Consider the following 20,990-nt stretch of genomic DNA (forward strand, 5'->3'; position numbering starts at 1 on the left):
GGACAGCCCATCAGTTTGAGAGCCATCATGAATTGTTTCTAGAGTAAGTAAGCCTTCCAGCTTAATTACCCCTGATGACTCAGTAAGAGAAGTACTTGGCAGAGTAAGCTTTCTGCCCTAAAGAGTGTGTGTGCGCACACGTGCGTGCATGTGTGCATATATGTATATGTATGTGTGTATGTATATTCATGTATGTATATGTATATATAAGTGTACAAGTAGTAAAACACTAACTCTGGCAATTATTAATTCTCAAAGGTGCGGATTATCACTGAGCTTTCACCTTGTTTTCCCACTTTCAATTGAATTCACCAGAGTCCAGATTTCTGCTGTCTGAGTTCTATCACATTTCTGTTATTTCCTCTGTCATTTACTGGAGGTAGCTGTGCCTTCCATTTGCCTCTGCTTTGATATTGAACAAAAACTGATTTCTTTCTGAGGAAGTTAGAAAAGCAAGGCTTATGTGACCAATATGTTTCCCAACCCTCACATGAGAAAAAGGGCACACCCAATACTATCAAAATACAACCCTGTACCCATCACAGCACCAGATGCTTTAAGCTGCTGCTTAGTGTGGCTCCCTCGGCACAAAATAAAACAGACTCCTGCCTGCCCCCTCCAACAAAGGCTTCTGGTCTCCAAGCTACAACACAATTCTGACAAAAATCTTAGCTTCCTAGAGCTTTGAAATATCCTAACCAAATTGTCTTCCATGTTAAGCTTTAAATATATATATATAAGATGCTAAATTAAGGTCAGGCAAATTCTGGTAGTCTTTCTCAGATGACTCCCAAATCTCAATGGTACCTCCCACTTCCTCTTGTTCTTCTTTAAGTGGGTCTCTAATTGGGAGCATTCCCAGCTGTATTACTAATGCTGTCATGATGATCATTTATTAGCTCATGCTATTATCTTTCTCCTCAAAATGTTTCATTTGAGTATTTATTTATTTATTTTTAATTTTATTTTATTTTTAAACTTTACAAAATTGTACTAGTTTTGCCAAATATCAAAATGAATCATTTGAGTATTTAAAACAATCAAATATTTGTGTTCTATGCTTTTGTTATCATTGTTGCAATTTGCCTTCTTATCACTGCAAAGATGGAGTATCTGTTTCATTCACCCCTCTTCTAGCTGGGGAGCTGTGATTCAGGGCTTTTTCTGTAATCCACACATGGGTTTGGAAAATGTAGGAAGTAGAAAAACAATGAACCTTGGAATAGATTTAGAAAGGAAAGGCATGAATTTGGCAGATGCGATGTTTTACATTTAAGACGTGGGGCACAGTTTAGGACCAAAAAGGAAAGAAATCAATTTGGGGGTGGGGGAATTTTATTCTAGTGAAGTAAGGGGGAAAGACAGAAGGGAGAAGAGAGAAGGGGATTTTTGGAGCCACTTGATTTTGCACAGAGCAGGAAAATTATCTACTCTTTGCACTTTGCACCTCCCCCACCACCATATGCTTCCCGAAAGCTTCCTTTTTCCATACTTGAAAGGACCACAGATTTTAATAGTATTCATGCATTTGAAGTGTTAGGCAATTCCCAGCTTCCTCTGTTTTTGCGTTTATGATGAGAAGTAATTTTTTTTTTAATCCCAGTTACAGAATAAAGTACAAATAAAATCAATGACTATTTAATGAAAAAAATTTCAAACTCAAAGGCAGACTTTACAAAAAAACAGGCAGTTGACCTTAAATAAACTAAAGTTCAAGATCACAACCAGATTCAGGGACTAAATTATAGGCCAGTCTCCTCCAGTGTCTAGGCTGAGAGAGTTTAGTAGGTTACCACAGCGAATATTAATTTGTAGACACCCCAGGGGCCTGAACAAGTTGAAACTATATCATTAAAAGGTCAAATTTACTCAGAATGTCTTGAATTCAGATGTAATAGTAAAAGCAGACAGGGTGGAAGACAGAGACAGTCAGGATTCTCTGTACAAAGGAATATTTGCAATGAGATATTTATTGATGCCTGACATCATACGCTGTTACGTGCACGTCAATTTGTGGGTGTCCAGCACTTGGAGCTGCTACTTTGTCAAGCAGAGGAATTTTCTTCCTCTGGGTGGGGAGGGGGTTGGTGCACGCTTCTGCTCATGGCCAGAGAGTAAGACAGGAGACAGTGCATGGGGACTCTGAGGGGACATATATTGCACAAGCCATCATTTCCACCCTGACAATGGCTACCTCTATGACCTCTGGCTTCCATAACCCTGTACCCAAACCGTTTCACCTTTCAGATCTTCTCTGGAGGATCACTTTAACTGGAACGTGTGAAGGTAACTTCGGGTGGGAAAGTGGGGGAAGGGGGAGGAAGATGAGCAGCGCCTCAGCTCCACAGGATCTGACCTTGAATTTGCAGTCTGTTAGGACCAGTCCTGCATCTACTGTTAACCATTGTGTGACCTTGGATGTATCTTTCAACACCTTTGATGTCTGCCTCCTTACTCATGAAACAGGATTTACATGGTTGTTTCACTGTATGGATTAGAAATAGTGTGAGTAAGTAACGGGTACATAGTAGGTGATGAATAAATGCAATGCATCTGGTAATGCTGACTGCAACACCCAGAGTCAGAATGCCTATTTCTGCCTTCTATCTTTGGTTCCAAGATCATATTCTGCCCACAAAACTGACACTCAGACTAGAAACAGCTCTGTGGGCTCCTGCTGTCCCTCCCTTTCACAGTTTTGCAGCAAATGGCATTCACTGGCAGTTCCACCGTCTTAGGGTTCACGGCTAAAGTCACTGGTAGAAATGATGTGTAGTGTACTGGCTCCCACTCAGTAGCAAACCCCTGAGCCACAAGCCTCTGATTCCTCTTCCCCTACCCATTCTCAGGCCATTCCCAGGAGCAGCCAAGGTTCCTGGGCCCACAGTACCCTCTGATGGCTAACACAAGGAACTTCCTTTTCTCCATCATTCTTAATCTTCGCTCTTGGAAACTCCCATAGGCTTTCACAGGTCACTGCTTTGTGCATTCCATCACAGACCATTCATTTCTTACTAATGTTGTGTGGCCTCCTCTGCCTTGCTGTTTTTTTTTTTTTATTTCTTGCTCAAATATTTCAGAAACACTTATCTACCTCCTGTTTCTTTCCCTCACTTTGTTCCACTAACAAATTCTCAAATTGCAGCGATTATGGTTGCGAATATAAGATAGTAAGATGCATGCATCTCTCAAGGGAAAAAAAAAAAAAAAACTCCATCCATTTAGAAGTAAAATAAGACATAATGTAGAACCAACAACATTAATCTCAAAAGCCCTTTGAGATGTTCCAATGTCTTCCTGAGAACCTGCCCAGAAGGTGCCACCTACCCCGTCTTCAAGGAATGCTGATCTTTTCTCAACACTCTTACTATTTTCCTATTGATTTAATTGCCAGAATCATACTAGATCGTCCCCTATTCTTTCATTGCAAATACAATTCAGCTAGAGTAAGGGTTAAGTGCATTCCTGTGGGTTATTCTGGAAATCAAAGCACAATCTTTCAACATTAGTTTTCTGTGGGAAACTGAATTCGAAGATCCAAACAGTTACTTTAAAATGAACTTTTAGAAAATGTTACCTACTGTCATGTAACATCAGAACTTTGGGGATGGGAGTGGTCAGTTTTTAAAAATTCATACTCATGTCTGTATACTCTGGTTTTCATCTGTGACATCTGGGATTAATATTTAGGTCTTCAGGTGTGACTTACCTGAACAGACATTGATTCTTCCTTTATCAAAGGAAAAATGTACTAACCAGATCCTGATTTGATATGTTGACATGTTATGGGAATATTCTAGAAAGTTATTAAATTCATGCCCATGACTATAGATTGATTCTTGGTAAAAACACATCACATGTCTCCAAATGCTAACACTAAATTTAAATTCAAATAATGCCAAAAATTTATGTTTTTATTTATCAAGGCTTACACTTAAAATACTTTAAAAATAAAATTTTTGATATGGATTAGTAAAATACCATTAATTTTATGCTTAATTTTTCTGATTCAGGAAATTTATTTTAAAATTAAGCTAGAAGTCAGTATTTAGAAGCATCTAAAGTCCTGATTCAACCACTAACTGAAAGATTTCTTTCACAAATGAATATCAAGTGGTTTAATTTTTCCAGTTTCTAATAGTTAAACTTTAAAGTAAAAGCTTATGAAAAGTGGCATGAAATAACTGAATTATTTAATTAAATGGTAAAAGAGCTACTGTGACCATATATAGACACATATGAAAAACATAATTTTAAAGTGCATTTATAAAATATCTCCTAATTTGGTCATATTTCAAGGTAATGCTTGCATAGGACTTTTCTCTGTGACATAATTTCCACATTCTTAGAATGGAAATTATTTTCTCCTTTAAAATAAAAAATGAAAATCAGTTAAAGTAACAGGTAAATATCCATCCAATTTCATCAAAATTCTGTGAAAACTGACATTCTATGTAAATTCTAAATATATACTAATATAACAATAATGAAGAATGATGTCATATAATAGTTCCACGGTGCAAAAGGTATTTTAATTGATTGTTCATCAAAGAACATTGAGTTGACATGTTCAGATTTCTTGAAAAGAGATATTTGCTTTCTGATAATATATACCTTTTGAATTCATAAAGTTTTGGAGGTACAAATTAAAACATTCAGCGTTAATGTTTTTGAAAGCATTAAGTTTAGATTATTTTCTCAAGACCCAAGGAGAAAACACCAGAGGAAACACAACCAGCCTGAAGTGTTTAAAATGTATTTTCCCTTTAATTAAATAAGAAACATCTGTCTAGGGATTTTGGAAATGAATGTAATCCATCCACACTCTGCCTGTACTAGTTTGCATCCAGTGTCCAATATTTTGAAAGAAAATGCTTTCTTTCTGTAAAGAATTAAATAGCAACATGGAGTGATGTCTGGGTCTGCAGCAGCTGACTCTTGCCTCCCGAGTGTGGGCACTGGAAATTCTAAGGCTATGTCTTTTTCCAGATTTGTTCTTGGGAAACAACCAAATTCTCTCCAGAATCAAGATCAGGGAGTAACATCTGTGTTCTTCAAACCATCCACTCACCCAGAACACCCTTATCTCAGAATAGTAAGGAAACTGCAGTGACCAGGGTGCATTCAAATACCCAAGCTCAAAATACTGTTCCCTCTCTGGGGTGCACTTAACATCTTCCTCTCCTTCACTCGGGCTTTAAAAAGCTGATTTCTCTCCGAACCTGCACTGCCCACAACACCGACCCATCAGACAGGCCAAATTCTACAAAGTGGGGACTTGACTCCCGGAGGGCTCTGGCACTTTGAAACCAGAACCAACAGTTGAGAATGACAGATATCACTTACTGGTGTTGTCAAATGGTATCTGCCTGCACTGCGCAGACCCCTCGGCGGGCCAAGGACAGTAGTAGACTGCTCCCCCTTCCACGATGTCTGGCTGGCTGGTGTTGGCTTTGGGCGCCCCCACCAAGACACTCGCCCTGAGAAGAGATTGGACAAAATCACTCCTTGGAATCGGAAACGTACTTATGATGGAGACAGACTGTCAAACTAGATTTCCTCTTGGAAACCTACGGGCGTCTGAAACCTGGTTTGGAAGAGGGTGCAAATATTCCTAATTCTTCTCTAGGTGGAGCTATGTATACAGTGAGTTGAGAGATTGCGGGGGGCCGGGGGGGGGGGCAGTGAGAATTAGCAAAGGACAGAGCCCAGCTGCTTATAGCAGACAGCACTTGAGCCCAGACGCTTAATTGTTACAGGCTATGTATAAACAGACCGTGTTGTGGTCCTTGTTTTAACTGGCCTGAGTCTGTTCGGTCCTGTGTTTCCCCTTTGCACGATGCTCCAGTCTTTGTCCCTGGAGCTCCCCAGGACTTTCGGATCCGAGGCAAGTGACATGTCCCTGGTTCAAAGTTCACAAGGACATCCAGCGTGGAAGGGGAGGATAGAGGCTGGTGGCGGGGAACCGGACGGGACCCCAAGTGGGCAGGGGGATGGACGCTCGGGATCGCCTGCCAGCAGGCTGCGGGGACAGGCCTGGGTCCCCCGGCAGAGGGGCAGGGACCAGCACCTGGGGCGACTTACGTGCGAGCGGCAGGTATGTGGAAGTCCACCGCGTAGCCGAAGTAGCTGCCTTCGGGTCCGCTGTACACCGTGAGCTTGTCCACGTCCAAGTTGAACGCCTGCGAGGCGGGGGACCACAGCATCCCCAGAGCGGCCGAGAAGCAGCAGAGGGGCGCGAGTGGCGGTGCCCGGCTGACCCGGGGACCGCGGCGGGGCCGGGCAGACATCGCCCTCCGGCCGGGTGGTGCTCACCGGGCAGTGCGAGCCGAGGACCCCGGCTGGGAAACGGCGGGCGTGGCGGCGGGCGGTCCGGGGATCCCCGGTCCCGGGTCGATGCGCGCGACGCGTCGGCGGTGACAGCCCCGGGCGCTCCTCCGCGTGTCCCCTGCGGTCTGCTGGCCGCCGGATCCCGCGGCTGGGGGCTGGCGGAGGGGATGCGAGCCCTCCTCTGGCGGCGGGAGGGGGCCCCGGTGCGCTCGGGGCGCCTCCTAGTGGCCGGCCCGCGCAGTGCGGGCCGGAGCCGGTAACTCACCGACAGTCCTCGCCCCCGCGGGCGGCCGGCGCCAGGCGCCTGTTTCAGTGGGTTGGCTTTCTACTGCAATTGCATCTTAAGAACCATCTGAGCCTCCCGCTTGCCAATTCAAGCCATTGGCTTTGGAAGCAATCCCCCCCGCCCCAAAAGCCGCTCCGCCCGCCTCTGCTCAGCGTCGGGCGAGGCTTTGCTCTGGTTTCTTCCAAATGGAAGGATGTGAAAGCGTACCCCACCACGAGGGAAGAGGCCAGACAAAGCCGAGATCTTGGCATTACCTCTGCAGCCTAAAGATCCGAATAAAAGTTTAAATCCAATAATCCTCTCCTCCCCCACCTCCACTTCCCTGCAGAGGTAACTAATAAAGCAATCCTGGAGATTTTATTTAGGTCTTTCTCAGAGACACATGGAGCAGGTTACATGCCTTGGTCCTAAATTTCTGTGACCTTGTGTGATTGTGGTGAGGACTAGCAAAATTGGGAATGTTGGAATTTACAGTCTACCCACAGCAGGCGTAGGGGGTATAGGTTGGAATCTGGGAATCTGCAGGCGTTCAAACATCAGTTCCAATCCATGGGTGTTATTGATCTCTTTCTGTGTCTTCTGCTTGGGAGAGGGAGTGCAAGATGAGTGGGGGAAAAGGCAAAGGAGAAGTATGGTACCAGAAGCCTTTTCATAACGTGCAGTCTTACAGGGAAACAGAATTAACAGGGAAAGAGAGCAATTAAGGGTTAAACAGGATACCGCTGGGTTTAAATGAAAATGAAGACTAGAGAGGAGAGAAGGGACTAGGGTCCACAGCATTTTAATGAGATTCGTTGGTAATTTAAGCAGAAATTTGAATAGGAGGCATGGCTTTGGACACTGTGGATAAAGTGATGAGGCAAAGTATTAAAGACACAGAGGCCAAGATGATAGGGTTGTGCAAGGGATTTGAATAAAAATGTGGGTTGGGGAGGAGTGGAAGAAAAGGATGGACCTCCTAAGAAAGGATCTTAATAACAAGAACAATTACTGAGGCAAAGGTAGTGGGTTCTACAGGGATTCTGGAAGTTTAGTGGAGGATGTGTGTGTTGGGGCAAGAGGTCAATTGTCAGAAGGAAGAGAAAGCCAAGTGGCTGTTGCCCAAACGCACAGAGTGATGAGGGCTCTGACATGATAAACAGATGGAAGGGAAATGAGTCCCACAATGTTAATTAACAGGAAAAGGGCCAGCAGACTGAGGGCAGAATGAAAGTGAAGGATAAACCCAAGGTGAGTCTACAGGTATCAATTTAGAAGAGGAGAATCACAGACAGTAGCGATGGGGCAAGGAGAACAGAATGGGAGGAATATAGTGAGTTAGGTTCTGGACCTGTTGAATCTGTTAGTAGTGTGGGATCCCCAAGAAGCTGGAATCAAAAACTGATTCAGAGCAGTGATCTAGTCTAATGGAGCAGATGTGGGAGTCCACCCACAGAAAATCTGTGCTCCCATTGAAAAGCTAGACTTTGTCTTACATCAGAACACACTTGGTAGACTGATTTAAATTTTATGTTTTCCTCTTTGCCTGTCTCATCCCTGTAAAAATGCTAAAAATTAATAAGCTATCAGAAGATTACCTAGCAAATCATCACATCTGGGTTATTTCCTAACTGAATAGTCCTTTCCCAGACAAGGACTTAAGAGCAGAGAGGGTAGAAAACTTTTTTCTCAGTCTAAAAGTTCATTTGTGTTGGATACAAAGTCTGCTACTCCTGGTCAGGTTACTATTGGTAATAGAAGTGATATTCCCTGGAGTAAATTTCAATGAGTAATTCACATGCAATATACACATGGGCAGAAAAAGAGCTGCAGGAGACAGTGAGGCTGGGAAATAGCCCCAACTCCATCATTTCCTGTGACTGCATGCTGAAATTTGCAAATTCATCATATTGCAGGCAAGATTTAGGTTGAGGCAAAGGTAGTGGAACACCTGAATGGAAGAATGGAACACCTGAATAGGTAGAAAGTAACAGCATATTCTTAGACATGCACTTGGTCCACTTACCAACTTACTGGACAGAAGTTCAGTTAAGTTCAATCGCTCAGGTGTGTCCGACTCTGTGACCCCATGGACTACAGCATAACAGGCTTCCCTGTCTATCACCAGCTCCCGGAGCTTACTCAAGCTCATGTCCATTGAGTCGGTGATGCCATCCAACCATCTCATCCTCTGTCGTCCCCTTCTCCTCCTGCCTTCAATCTTTCCCAGTATCAGGGTCTTTTCCAATGGGTCATTTTTTCATATCAGGTGGCTAAAGTATTGGAGCTTCAGCATCAGTCCTTCCAATGAATATTCAGGACTGATTTCCTTTAGGATTGACAGGTTGGATCTCCTTGCAGCCCAAGGGACTCTCAAGAATCTTCTCCAATATCACCGTTAAAACGTAGCTCAATATTATAAAATGATTTGTATAAATCAGCATATGGCCAGGGTATCCCCCTTTTGTTACTCTCTTGATTTTTGATATTTCCAGCATGTTCCTGATCTTTTAATTCAAGATATGGGTAGGTCAGGGAAGAAAATTCTACTTATTGCCACATCAGTTCAGTCACTCAGTCATGTCTGACTCTTTGCGACCCCATGGACTGCAGCACGCCAGGCTTCCCTGTCCATCACTAACTCCCAGAGCTTACTCAAACTCATATCCATCTGGTTGGTGATGCCATCCAACCATCTCATCCTCTGTTGCCCCCATCTCCTCCCACCTTCAATCTTTCCCAGCATCAGGGTCTTTTCCAATGAGTCAGTTCTTTGCATCAGGTGGTCAAAGTATTGGAGTTTTAGCTTCAACATCAGTCTTTCCAATGACTATTCAGGACTGATTTCCTTTAGGATTGACTGGTTGGATTTCCTTGCAGTCCAGGGGACTCTCAAGAGTCTTCTCCAATACCACAGTTCAAAAGCATCAATTCAGCGCTCAGCTTTCTTTATAGTCCAACTCTCACATCCGTACATGACTACTGTAAAAACCATAGCTTTGACTAGACAGACCTTTGTTGGCAGAGTAATATCTCTGCTTTTAATATGCTGTCTAGGTTAGTCAAGGAGAAGGCAATGGCACCCCACTCCAGTACTTTTGCCTAGAAAATCCCATGGACAGAGGAGCCTGGTAGGCTGCAGACCATGGGGTCGCTAGAGTCGGACACGACTGAGCAACTTCACTTTCACTTTTCACTTTCATGCATTGGAGAAGGAAATGGCAACCCACTCCAGTGTTCTTGCTTGGAGAATCCCAGGGACGGGGGAGCCTGGTGGGCTGCCGTCTGTGGGGTTGCACAGAGTTGGACATGACTGAAGCGACGCAGCAGCAGCAGCAGCAGCTAGGTTAGTCATAGCTTTTCTTCCAAGGAGCAAGCATCTTTTAATTTCATGGCTGCAGTCACCATCTGCAGTGATTTTGGAGCCCCCCGCCCAAAAGAAAGTCTGTTACTGTTTCTATTGTTTCCCCATCTATTTGCCATGAAGTGATGGGACCATATGCCATGATCTTAGTTTTCTAAATGTTGAGTTTTAAGCCAACTTTTTCATTCTCCTCTTTCACCTTTCATCAAGAGGTTCTTTAGTTCTTCTCTTTCTGCCATAAGGGTGGTGTCATCTGCATATCTGAGGTTATTGATATTTCTCCTGGCAATCTTGATTCCAGCTTGTACTTCATCAAGCCTGGCATTTCGTGTGATGTACTCTGCATATAAGTTAAATAAGCAGGGTGACAATACACAGCTTCATTATATTGCCAATACAGCCAATTATATCATATTGCCACATATTTGGATTCATATACTTGTTCCTTTCTTCTAAAACACACTTGTTATTGATTTATACAACAAGCCTACATTTTATACAGTGTCACTTTCCACTGTACAGATGAGGGCCTTAAGGTTCAGAGAGCTACAAGCATATACAAATTTACAGAGCAAGTAAGTGGTGTTATTTTTTTTAATAATTTTTATTTATTTAATTTTGGCTGCACTGGGGCTTCATTGCTGTGCCAGCTTTTCTCTCATTGCAGCAAGTGGGGGATACTCTCTAGTTGTGGTTCATGGGCTTCTCATTGCAGAGCAGGGGCCCTAGGGCAAGTGGCTGCTGCTGCTGCTAAGTCGCTTCAGTCGTGTCCAACTCTGTACGACCCCATAGACGGCAGCCCACCAGGCTCCCCCGTCCCTGGGATTCTCCAGGCAAGAACACTGGAGTGGGTTGCCATTTCCTTCCCCAATGCATGAAAGTGAAAAGTGAAAGTGAAGTCGCTCTGTCATGTCTGACTCTTGGCGACCCCATGGACTGCAGTCTATCAGGCCCCTCCATCCATGGGATTTTCCAGGCAAGAGTACTGGAGTGGGGTGCCATTGCCTTCTCCGAGGGCAGGTGGACCTCGGTAGTTATCTACTCCCAGGCTCCAGAGCACAGTCTCAATAGTTGTGGTGCAGGGGATTAGTTGCTGTGCAGCATGTGGGATTTTCTTGGACCAGGAATTGAACCCACATCTCCTGCATCAGCAGGTAGATTCTTTACCACTGAGCCATCAGGGAAGCCCCACTGGTGTGATTTGAACCTATTATTCTCAGATGCTAAAACCAGTTCCTCAGCCTATTCGGTCTATAGGCATATTTTTGAAATTTATGGCAAAAATGAGAAGTCACTTTTCTGAAGTATTAAGCTCTTCTGGTCTGGCCCTTTGGGTATGCTTGAGAGTCATGACAGCAGCTGTGTACTTTTATAAGAGGTCACAGCAAAGGGCTTGGTTGTTGTTCACTCACTCAGTCCTATCTGACTCTTTGTGACCCCATGGACTACAGCACACATGATTCCTTGTCCTTCACTATCTCCCAGAGTTTGCTCAAACTCACGTCCATTGAATCGGTGATGCCATCCAACCATCTCATTCTCTGTCATCCCCTTCTCCTCCTGCCTTCAGTCTTTCCCAGCATCAGGGTCTTTTCCAATGAGTTGGCTCTTTGAATCAGGTTGGCCAAAGTATTGGAGCATCAGTCCTTCCAATGAATATTCAGGGTTGATATCCTTTAGGATGGACTGGTTTTATCTCCTTGCTGTCCAAGAGACTCTCAAGAGTCTTCTCCAGCACCACAGTTCAAAAGCATCAATCCTTTGGCGCTCAGCCTTCTTTATGGTCCAACTCTCACATTCGCATATGACTACTGGAAAAACCATAGCTTTGACGATATGGACCTTTGTTGGCAAAGTGATGTCTCTGCTTTTTAATATGCTGTCTAGGTTTGTCATAGCTTTTCTTCGAAGAAGCAAGTGTCTTTTAATTTCATGGCTGCAGTCACCATCTATTGTGATTTTGGAACCCAAGAAAATAGTCTGTCACTGTTTCCGTTTGGTATTCAAAGAGTGAAGGAAAAGCCAACTAACTTGAAGCTCTTTGACCTACCGTTGGAGACCAAAAACCTGGGAGAAGAGTAAAATCTCACAAGAAGCTAGGAAAAAAAAAACTGTAATAATTACAGGGACAGAATAGGTCTGAATTGGGGTCTTGTACATTTCACTATTCTGACACATGAGAACCACACCAATCAGTAAAACCTGGGATACTGTCAGAGAAACACATGGACAATGACAGGTCTTACGCTGAATGAGAAGTTTGACATTTTAAAGGTCTTCTAGCACTGATTTATTTGTCAGAAAAGCAAGTCTGGTAATTGTTTATCATGCCTGTGAGTGCATGTGTATGTTTAATGCTGAGAAAGGTATACATAGTTGTTTCCCTAAACAGAAAAGAAAAGAACCCAAAGGTCAAAGATGGAACAGATTTTGCCCAAATGTTCCAAAAATAAATAAGTAAAGAGTACCACAAGAAAAAAAAATATTTCTCTGGTTTGTAGCCATGTACAAAATATTTAAAAATAGAGATGCTGTAACATTTAACCATTAGTGCATACTTCTTAACAGAAGATCAAATATATTTGTTACTTAATAACCAATTACTGTTCCCCACTACGTTTAAATCTATTTCCTTATATGATAAAATGTGATCCTTACTGATTGGCGTGGTTCCCATGTGATCCTTGGACCTCCTTGGTGGTCCAGTGGTTTAAGTCATGATGCTTCCACTTCAGGGGGCATGGGCTCAGTTCCTGGTTGGGGAACCTTATGCTGTGTGGCATGACTAAAAAAATAGCACCCCCCAACTGATCTTGCCTCCAAATCAAGGACCAAGAGAGTCCATACCTGATTATTTCATTAATACACCACAATTTCAATATGTTATTTAAACCATTGACAAAATAAGCCCAGGTAAAAATAATATGCTCTTGAAGATTCCATCAGCTTTAAAAATGAAGCACCCAATGCAAGATAGTTTTTCAGTCTCTTCTTGTATTTGTGGTAATTGAGGTGATCTCAAAGGTTTGTTTTTTTTTTAATTTGTTTTTGTTTTTTGCCCACTGGACTCAGTGTTTCTGCAATATTAGAAACTACCTATTAGTATAAACTGGTCAATTAAACTTAGATTGGGCAAACAGCTCTTAAATCTGTCAATGTCTCTGCTAGCATAAGCTTATGTCTGCAGATTTCCTATTTCTGGTCCCTGGAGGGTGAATCTCATTATAGTAAAATCTTTTTTTTTTTCTTTTTGATAATTTTGTTTGTAATTCTCTTTTATGATTTCCCTTCATGATTTTATTAGCCACTTTTAAGTTAAAAGTGCTGCAGCCCATGGCCCCTGTGCTGGCAGCTGTTCAAGCACAGTCAACAGTTGGTTTATGAAGGAAAATTCCCACTAGTCAAACCAGACTCCAACTCCATCTCTTTTTAGAATGAGCCTTTTAAATACAACTCTGCTTTAAACGAAAATAAAAATAAATAAAAACAGTTCTTCCTCTAAAAAAGGAAGGTAAATGAGGCCAATGATGCTCTTCCAGAGCCCTGACATCTGGGGATAAATCTTCCTGAGAGTCAAAGCCCCCGGGGAGTTGAGTTTATATGAAGGATCTTGATTTACAGATTTTAATTAGGGCCAGTTCACTCCAGAATCTTGAAAACCCTACACACATCTGATGGGTTGGCCATAGTGACTAAGGCAAACTTCCAGGGGGAAGAATTCACAACATCTTAGTTGTAAATTTGGAATCTGCAATGGGGAATTCCAGTTTCCCAAGGGCTTATGTTTCAGTCCAGTGCCAAAGGAATATATAAGATTGGCTTTATTATTATTATTAAATTTCAGTGAGGTGTTGGGCTGCAGGGCCTCACTACTCTGGTCCCAGGGAAAGAGAGTCACTTAAGATGAGAAGTGAGCATTCTCCTCACTTGTGTCTTCAGTCATTCAGGTATCTGAAAGTAAATACCATAGACTGGATGGCTTATTAAAAACAGAAATTTATTCCTCTCACTTCTGAAGACCAGAAGTTCAAGATCAAGATGGCAGCGCAGTTGAGTTCTCCCAAGAGGCCTCTCCAGGTTGCAGACTGCCAACTTCTTATTGTACTCCCATATGGCAGAAAGGGGTTGAGAGAGTTCTCTGGGGTTCCTTTGATAAGGCACTGATTCCATCATGGGGCTTTGCTCTCATGACCTCCCAAAGGTCCCTCCTCCTAACACTATCACACTGGAGGTTAGGATTCCAACATGGGAATTTGGAGGTGGGGTGGAGTGCTGGACACAAATCTTTACCCCATTGCATCAGGACTTGAAAGGAGAGGCTTTTGTGAACACAGTGCTACAGGCACCTCCATGGACCAAGGACAAGAGTAATAGTTGTGGGCTTCAGGGGCAGACAGCAGCTGTGGCCTCCTGATACCCTTCATTCAGCCCTCGGAGGAGGGCAAAGGACTCCAGAGATCTCCTACAAATAGGTGGGGACGTCATGAATGAGTCCTCCACCTATGGGAGGAGGTGAAGGCTGGAGCATCTGATTGGCGATCTGAACGTGATTTAAACCCTAGACTAGATTGCTATGTTTATTTCAAGGTTGGAAGGTGTCACGAGGGTGTCTAGGACTGCCCTCTAGTGTCGGTGATCCTATTAAAGTGTGTGGGATTTTCTTGTGAGAAAATGATTTAGTCTCAAACAATTTAGATGAACTTTTCATTACAAAGTTCCCAAATTTGAGTTGGTCTCGCCCACATTTATCACCATCTTTATTTCCTTATGGTACTTTGCAAATCAGGTGAAAGGGAAAAAGAAGAAAAGAGCCACAAAGGATGGAAGGAAAGGAAAGAAGGAAGAAAGGAGGAAGGGAAGGAAGGGAAGGAATTTGCCCATAGAAACTATATTTCATATTTTCCCAGCTAACTGCAAAATCCAAATCAGATTTCAATATCACTCAAGCAAGGACTATATTCTACTCAATTTCATTGGCCCTACCTAACTTTGTTATTTGCTTATTCCTTATTTTTATCCCATCAACAGATGTGAACACCAACTGTGTCTTATTTACAGTGCCAGCCCTGGAGATATAATTGTGAATTTAAGACATATAGTTCTTCCCTTCCTGGAGCTTATGTTCTAGTGAGGAGATGCCAACCTGATGAGAATATAGTTAACTAGAACAGTGCCAGGAGCAGAACTAATAGGATGTGGTTAGAGAAGAATGGGTGTAGGGAAGCTTTTAGGAGATCATTTTCCTTCAAATAAGAACACAGCCACATGATCCACCAAAGAATAATGGACTATTCATGATGCAACTTTTTAAAACAGATGTGGTTGCTACACTGCTCACCCAGATCTGGAAAACAAGGGACCTTATGGCTTGGTGTCCTTTAGTGTCCCCGACTTAGAGAAGCTCAATTTTAGCAGATTGTAACTAAGATATGGAATCAAGTTAAGACTTTTAGTGCCCACATAAAACAAGCCTCCTGTGGTATCCATGCCTTTTGTGACCTGTGTAACTTACGTAAGGAAGCCTCCTGCTTACCATGACAGTACGTCATCTGTGCCCATGGCCTTGACCACGTACAGTCTCTCTGTGCAGCAGTGCCCTAGTCTGTTTCCAGGGCTAGCAGTCTTTGAGAGAACAATCTGAAGGTTGGAAGTGAATTTCTTGTCTTCTGCTTAGATGGCTTGAAACGTGACTAACTGACTAAAGTTGACCTTTCTGGCTTTTATTGTTTCGACTTATTAAAAAATGTGTCCTTTTCCCAAAGCCCTCTGGGCACATGCACAAAAAAATAGAAAGATGACAAGTTAAATTAAAACCAGCAGATGAAAGCTAAAACACTCTCATAAAGTTAAAAAGAAAGATGCCAAGCAGCATTTCTGGAAGGAGAAAACTAAACCAAATGGATTAAGCTTAGCCATTTTTCTACTGGTTTGCAAGGAGGACTTGTTCAAAATAGATGTTAGAGTGATTTCCTATGAAATCCTTGAAAAAGTTGTGTCACTACATATTTTCATACCAAATCCTGTAAATAATGGTAATCCCAGGGAGAGAAAGGCTCTAAAATTTAGTTCTTTTTATAGTGATATTAAAATTGCTGTTTAGCCCTTAGTTACAGTGTGGCCTCATCCAGTTGCATCTCATTCTTGGGAGAAGAGAGATTAGCTTTAAACACGGTTAACATTTCTCTCTTGAACTCTAATCATTGCTGTCAGCTCAGTCATACTGTGATTCTGTTTAGAAACCAGTGCTGCTCATACATGTAGAAACAATAGGTATTAAGAACATGAATTCTGGAGCCAGATATCTGGTCTATAGCTCAGCTTTGCCATTTACCTGTATGTGGGCAAGTTACTTACCATCTCTGTGCCTGGGTTTCCCCAACTGTAGAAGTGTAAGTCCGTAAAATGAAGATACAAATAGCAAATCATATAGATTTGTGAGGACTAAATGGGTTAATGGACCATAAAGAAGGCTGAGTGCTGAAGAACTGATGCTTTTGAACTGTGGTGCTGGAGAAAACTCTTGATAGTTCCTTGGACAGCAAGGAGAGAAAACCAGTCCATCCTAAAGGAAATCAACCCTGAATATTTATTGGAAGCACTGATGCTGAAGCTGAAGCTCCAGTACTTTAGCCACCTGATGCAAAGAACTAACTCATTGGAAAGGACCCTGATGCTGGGAAAGATTGAGGGCAAGAGGAGAAGGAAGTGACAGACAGATGGTTGCATGGCATCTGATCTAATGGACGTGAGTTTGAGGAAACTCTGGGAGATAGTGAAGGACAGGAAAGCCTGGCATGCTGCAGTTCATGGGGTTGCAAAGAGTTGGACACAACTTAGTGACTGAAGAATAAGTTTGAGAGACAGGAGAGAATCTTTATAAATAAGTCAACTGATTCTTGCATTGGATTTTGCACATGGAGAAAAATATTGTGCAAAGCAATTATCTCTTGCTCAGAAGTCCAAATTGCAGACATAATAGGGGGCCTATTTATGCTAAGGGATTGTTAATATTTATTGGTCATGAGCTTTATGTTTTGTTTTGCCCTTTATGTACATAATCTCTTTTAACATATTATTATTATTTAATGATTTTGATCCCATGGTTTGTGGGATCTCAGTTCCCTGATAAGGGATTGAACCTAGGCCAAGGCAGTGAAAGCCTGGAATCCTAACCACTAGGCACCAGGGAACTCCCTTACCATATTTTTAAATATTCCATTTTAAAAATAAGGAAACCTAGGGACTTCCCTGGTGGTCAGTGGCTAAGACTCCACGTTCCCAATGCAGGGTGCCTGGGTTCAATCCCTGATTAGGGAATTAGATCCCACATGCTATAACTAACAATCCCATATGCCTCAACTAAGACCCAGCTCAGCCAAATAAATAAATACATATTTAAGAAAGTAAATAAATAAAAATAAGGAAACCTAAATTTGATGGGGTTAAGTAACTTGCAAGAATTTACTTGCAGGAGGTATGTGGTTAAAACAGGGTCAATCACAGGATGTCTGATTCCTCAGAACTTACTTTTTCTATCAATCTATTTCTCTTTTCTAGGTTTGGGACAAGACACTCTATCAGATTATTTGAAAAGTCAATACAAGGAAGCACTGAAAGAAGTGAGAGGGCCCAAAGGCAACAATTACCAGTAGCAACAAGCAAACCCAGGTACCAGATGTGGGTTTCTAAAACCATTCTCCAGTAGAAGGAACTAGGGTCTTTGGAGAAGCAGCTAATCCTGGGAGCAGGTAATAGACAAGATTAACCTGGGATATTTTGTAGCAAGAAAATAAGGAAGTACTCAAAAACCAAACTGATGGAGTTTATCAAGGGGAGGCCAAGAATCAACTGAAAGAGCTCCCAAAGGCTACTTGAAAAGCAAAATAAGTAATATAGTATTGGATTTATTGGATTATAACTCGAGGTGTAAAGTAAATCATTATGAGCCCTGAGGTGTGAGGCTTGAATTGTGTCCCGCCCACCCAAAGAAAAATTATTTGCTGAAGCCCTAATCCCCAATAACACTATATTTAGAAATAGGGCCTTTAAGGAAGTAAATAAGCCTAAATGAGATCATAAAGATGGGGCCCTATTCCAAAAGGACTAGTGCCCTTTTAAGAGGAGATACCAGAAATCTTTTTCCCTCAGAACGTGCGCCATGAGCATGCAGTGAGAAGGCAGCCATCTGCAAACCAAGGAGAGAGGTCTCATTAGGAACCAACCCTACTGATCTTAGACTTCCAGCCATCAGGATGGTGAGAAAATGAATTTCTATTTTTTAAGCTGCCAGTCACTGTCATGGCAGTGCTAGTAGACTAATGCAAGTCCATACCAATAGAAATGATTGAGCAAACAAATAAGTGGAAAGAAGAGACAAATACCTATACATTAGAAACTTTTAAAAAAATGTATGTGGACACTGTCCCCTTGAGGAGGTAGAACATAGCTCTCTACACTGGGTTCGACGACTTTCTTCCAAAGGCATCATTTGGAAAGGGCGTAACAGTACAGAAGATTGACATCATCAGTGGTAAGTCAAGCTGATAACGTACCCTTAATATGATCTGGTAAGAAGGGCACTTGTCTTCCTCCTCCAAACTAAAATTCCTGTCAAGTCAAAAGAAAAACATCAGACAAACCCAAATTGAGGGACAGTTTACAAAATACCTGCCCAGATTTCTCCCAAATGTCAAGGTGACCCAAATGAAGGAAAGTCTAAAACTGTCACAGCTTAATGGATCCTAAGCAGATTTGATGACTAAATGTGATGCGGCACTCTGGATGGAATCTTGTAGCAGACTAAGGACTACGTAAAAACTGAGGACATCTGGATAAGGTATGAGCTTCAGTTAATAACTGTCAATATTGGTTCATTGGTCCTGACAAATGTATCAAACTCATGTTTGATTGTAGCAGGGGATACTAGGTACAGGATATATATGGAAACTGCTTAGATATCTATGTATTTTGGTAAGCTTTCTGTAAATATAAAACTATTCTAAATGAAAAGTCTATTTAAAGGAATTCCCTGGTGGTCCAGTGGCTAAGACTCTGTGCTCCGAAAGCAGGGGGCCCAGGTTTAATCCCTGGTCAGGCAACTAGATCCCACATGCCACAACTAAGACTTGGCATAGCCAAATAAATACATATTTTTAAAAGTCTATTTTAAACAAATATGCAAAATGGTGTTTTTGTTATATCTTCCACATGACTTCTGTCTTATATTGTCTCTCTGAATATTCCAAAGTGAGTATTCACTTATCTTGGGAACAGAGTTTAGCTTAGTTTTGTTTCTTCTCACAAAACAGGACCCATTTTTGCAGTCAATATTTTGCCACATCTTGGCAGGAGTCCAGCAGATGAGGTGGGGGAGGACCAGTATAAGATTGAGCATGTTTATCTGTATGAGTAAGTAATTCCGGTAGGTATATTTTAAAGATGCATGTGAGTCCCCATATCTGAAACATCTTCACAGTTTTATTCCTCCTCTTGTAATTTTTTTCTCTTTCTGTAGATGACCTCTGAAAATCCCAGAAAACAATATTTGCTTTTAGATGGTTGGGATTGAATCCTCTATTGTCTTTTTTTCCTTTGAATCCTCTTGTTCTTTTTTTCCCACAGAGAAACTCCCAGATTTTTCTTTTTATTTTAAGATTATGTTACTGAACCAGATGATCCAGTTTTGCCTTTTGCTTCTCAGGCTCAAAAAGAAAAAAAAAAAAAAAAAAAAGTCTGTGCTGTGGGATTTAGCAAACACTTCACTCTCTTCTCTTCCAGACCCTGTCAGCTGCACGGTTCCAACAGCAGTCAAAGTGGATCTACAGCTCCAAACCCCATTCCTCCTGGATTTTCGTGCTGGCCGCCAACCAAGAACTGGCTCCAGCTGTACTGGTCCCTAATTTCTTTAACTCTTTCCTCTTCTTTATTCTGGTGTTGAGAGTTAGAGCAAAGGAGATTCATTTGCAAGTATCTATTGAGCACCAGTCACTGAGGACAGCAGTACATAAGGCAGGTGAGGTCCCTGCCCATAGAAGCCACATTCTGAAAGATGGATAGCATCATGGTACACTTATTACTGCTAGGAGAGTTACTTGAATGAATGTTTTCATTAGTTCTGATGATGGAGACGCTAATTGTTATTCTCATTTATGAGACATAGACGCCAAATGACTTACCCAACATCAGGCAGCTAGTTAGTGATGGAGATACAATTATTTTTTTTTACTGATTTTATTTATTTATTTATTTTTGGCTGTGCTGGGTCTTCGCTGCTGCACGAGGTTTTCTCTAGCTGCAGTGAGTGGGGGGCTTCTCTCTAGTTGCTGTGCTGTGGGCTTCTCATCGCAGTGGCTTCTCCTGCTGTGGAGCATGGGCTCTAGGGTGCCTAGGCTTCAGTAGTTGTGGCTCCCGGGCTCTAGCGCACAGGCTCAGTTGCCCTTGGGCATGTAAGGTCCTCCAGGACCAAGGATCGAATCTGTGTCTCCTGCTCTGGCAGGCAGACTCTCCACCACTGAGCCACCAGGGTAGTCCCTGGAGATACAACTTAAATCAAAGGTCTCAGATTCCAAAACACTTGGATTCCTAACCATGATAATATCGATAAAATTGTTCTTTTGCGTAGATACTGTCTGATTGCTGTCTTGCTCTTTCTACTCTTAAAAAATATGCTGCTTCTAAAAAATATCTGTAATGTCTAATGACAATTATAAAAAGAAAAAGTGGCTTCTTTTTTTTTTTTAAGAAAATTGTGCCGTTCGCATTCAATAGTTGCTTTTGCAGCATGCGCTACCTCTCTTTACTATTTCTATAGTGAACCTCCCCACCACCCCACCCCACCCCTCCCTCCGCCCCTCTGCAGAGTATTCAGGTGTTTCAGGTTTGATGAACCCAGCAGGAATTCCACGGATAGATTGGCATAATTTAACAGCCCCCTGGCATCTTTCTGGCCACATGATAGGTTGGGAAGGAGCTTGTACCTCGGGCATAAGCCAATCAGTGCCTATCATTCTAATAGCTGACGTGATTGGTTTA

General features: G+C 42.3%; 1 protein-coding gene and 1 long non-coding RNA gene across 2 annotated transcripts in view; one reads left to right on the forward strand and one right to left on the reverse strand.

Annotated features, from left to right (window-relative positions):
* Positions 1-6,450, reverse strand: part of ITGA8 (integrin subunit alpha 8) — a 188,952-nt gene extending 182,502 nt beyond the window's left edge. Inside the window, exons 1-2 of the mRNA XM_055543891.1 lie at positions 6,085-6,450; positions 5,347-5,480 (exon numbers count right to left, since the gene is read on the reverse strand). Coding sequence (XP_055399866.1) covers positions 5,347-5,480; positions 6,085-6,290 — 340 coding nt within the window. The 5' untranslated portion in view covers positions 6,291-6,450. The remainder of the gene's footprint in view (positions 1-5,346; positions 5,481-6,084) is intronic.
* The window catches only part of LOC129625476 (uncharacterized), a 107,988-nt gene extending 87,781 nt beyond the window's left edge, over positions 1-20,207 (forward strand). The window contains exons 2-5 of the long non-coding RNA XR_008701462.1: positions 17,517-17,627; positions 18,108-18,489; positions 18,690-18,795; positions 19,268-20,207. This is a non-coding gene — a long non-coding RNA (uncharacterized LOC129625476). The remainder of the gene's footprint in view (positions 1-17,516; positions 17,628-18,107; positions 18,490-18,689; positions 18,796-19,267) is intronic.
* The last annotated feature ends 783 nt before the right edge of the window (positions 20,208-20,990 follow it).

This window comes from Bubalus kerabau, chromosome 13 (genome assembly GCF_029407905.1).
Source record: "Bubalus kerabau isolate K-KA32 ecotype Philippines breed swamp buffalo chromosome 13, PCC_UOA_SB_1v2, whole genome shotgun sequence".
NCBI lineage: Eukaryota > Metazoa > Chordata > Mammalia > Artiodactyla > Bovidae > Bubalus > Bubalus kerabau.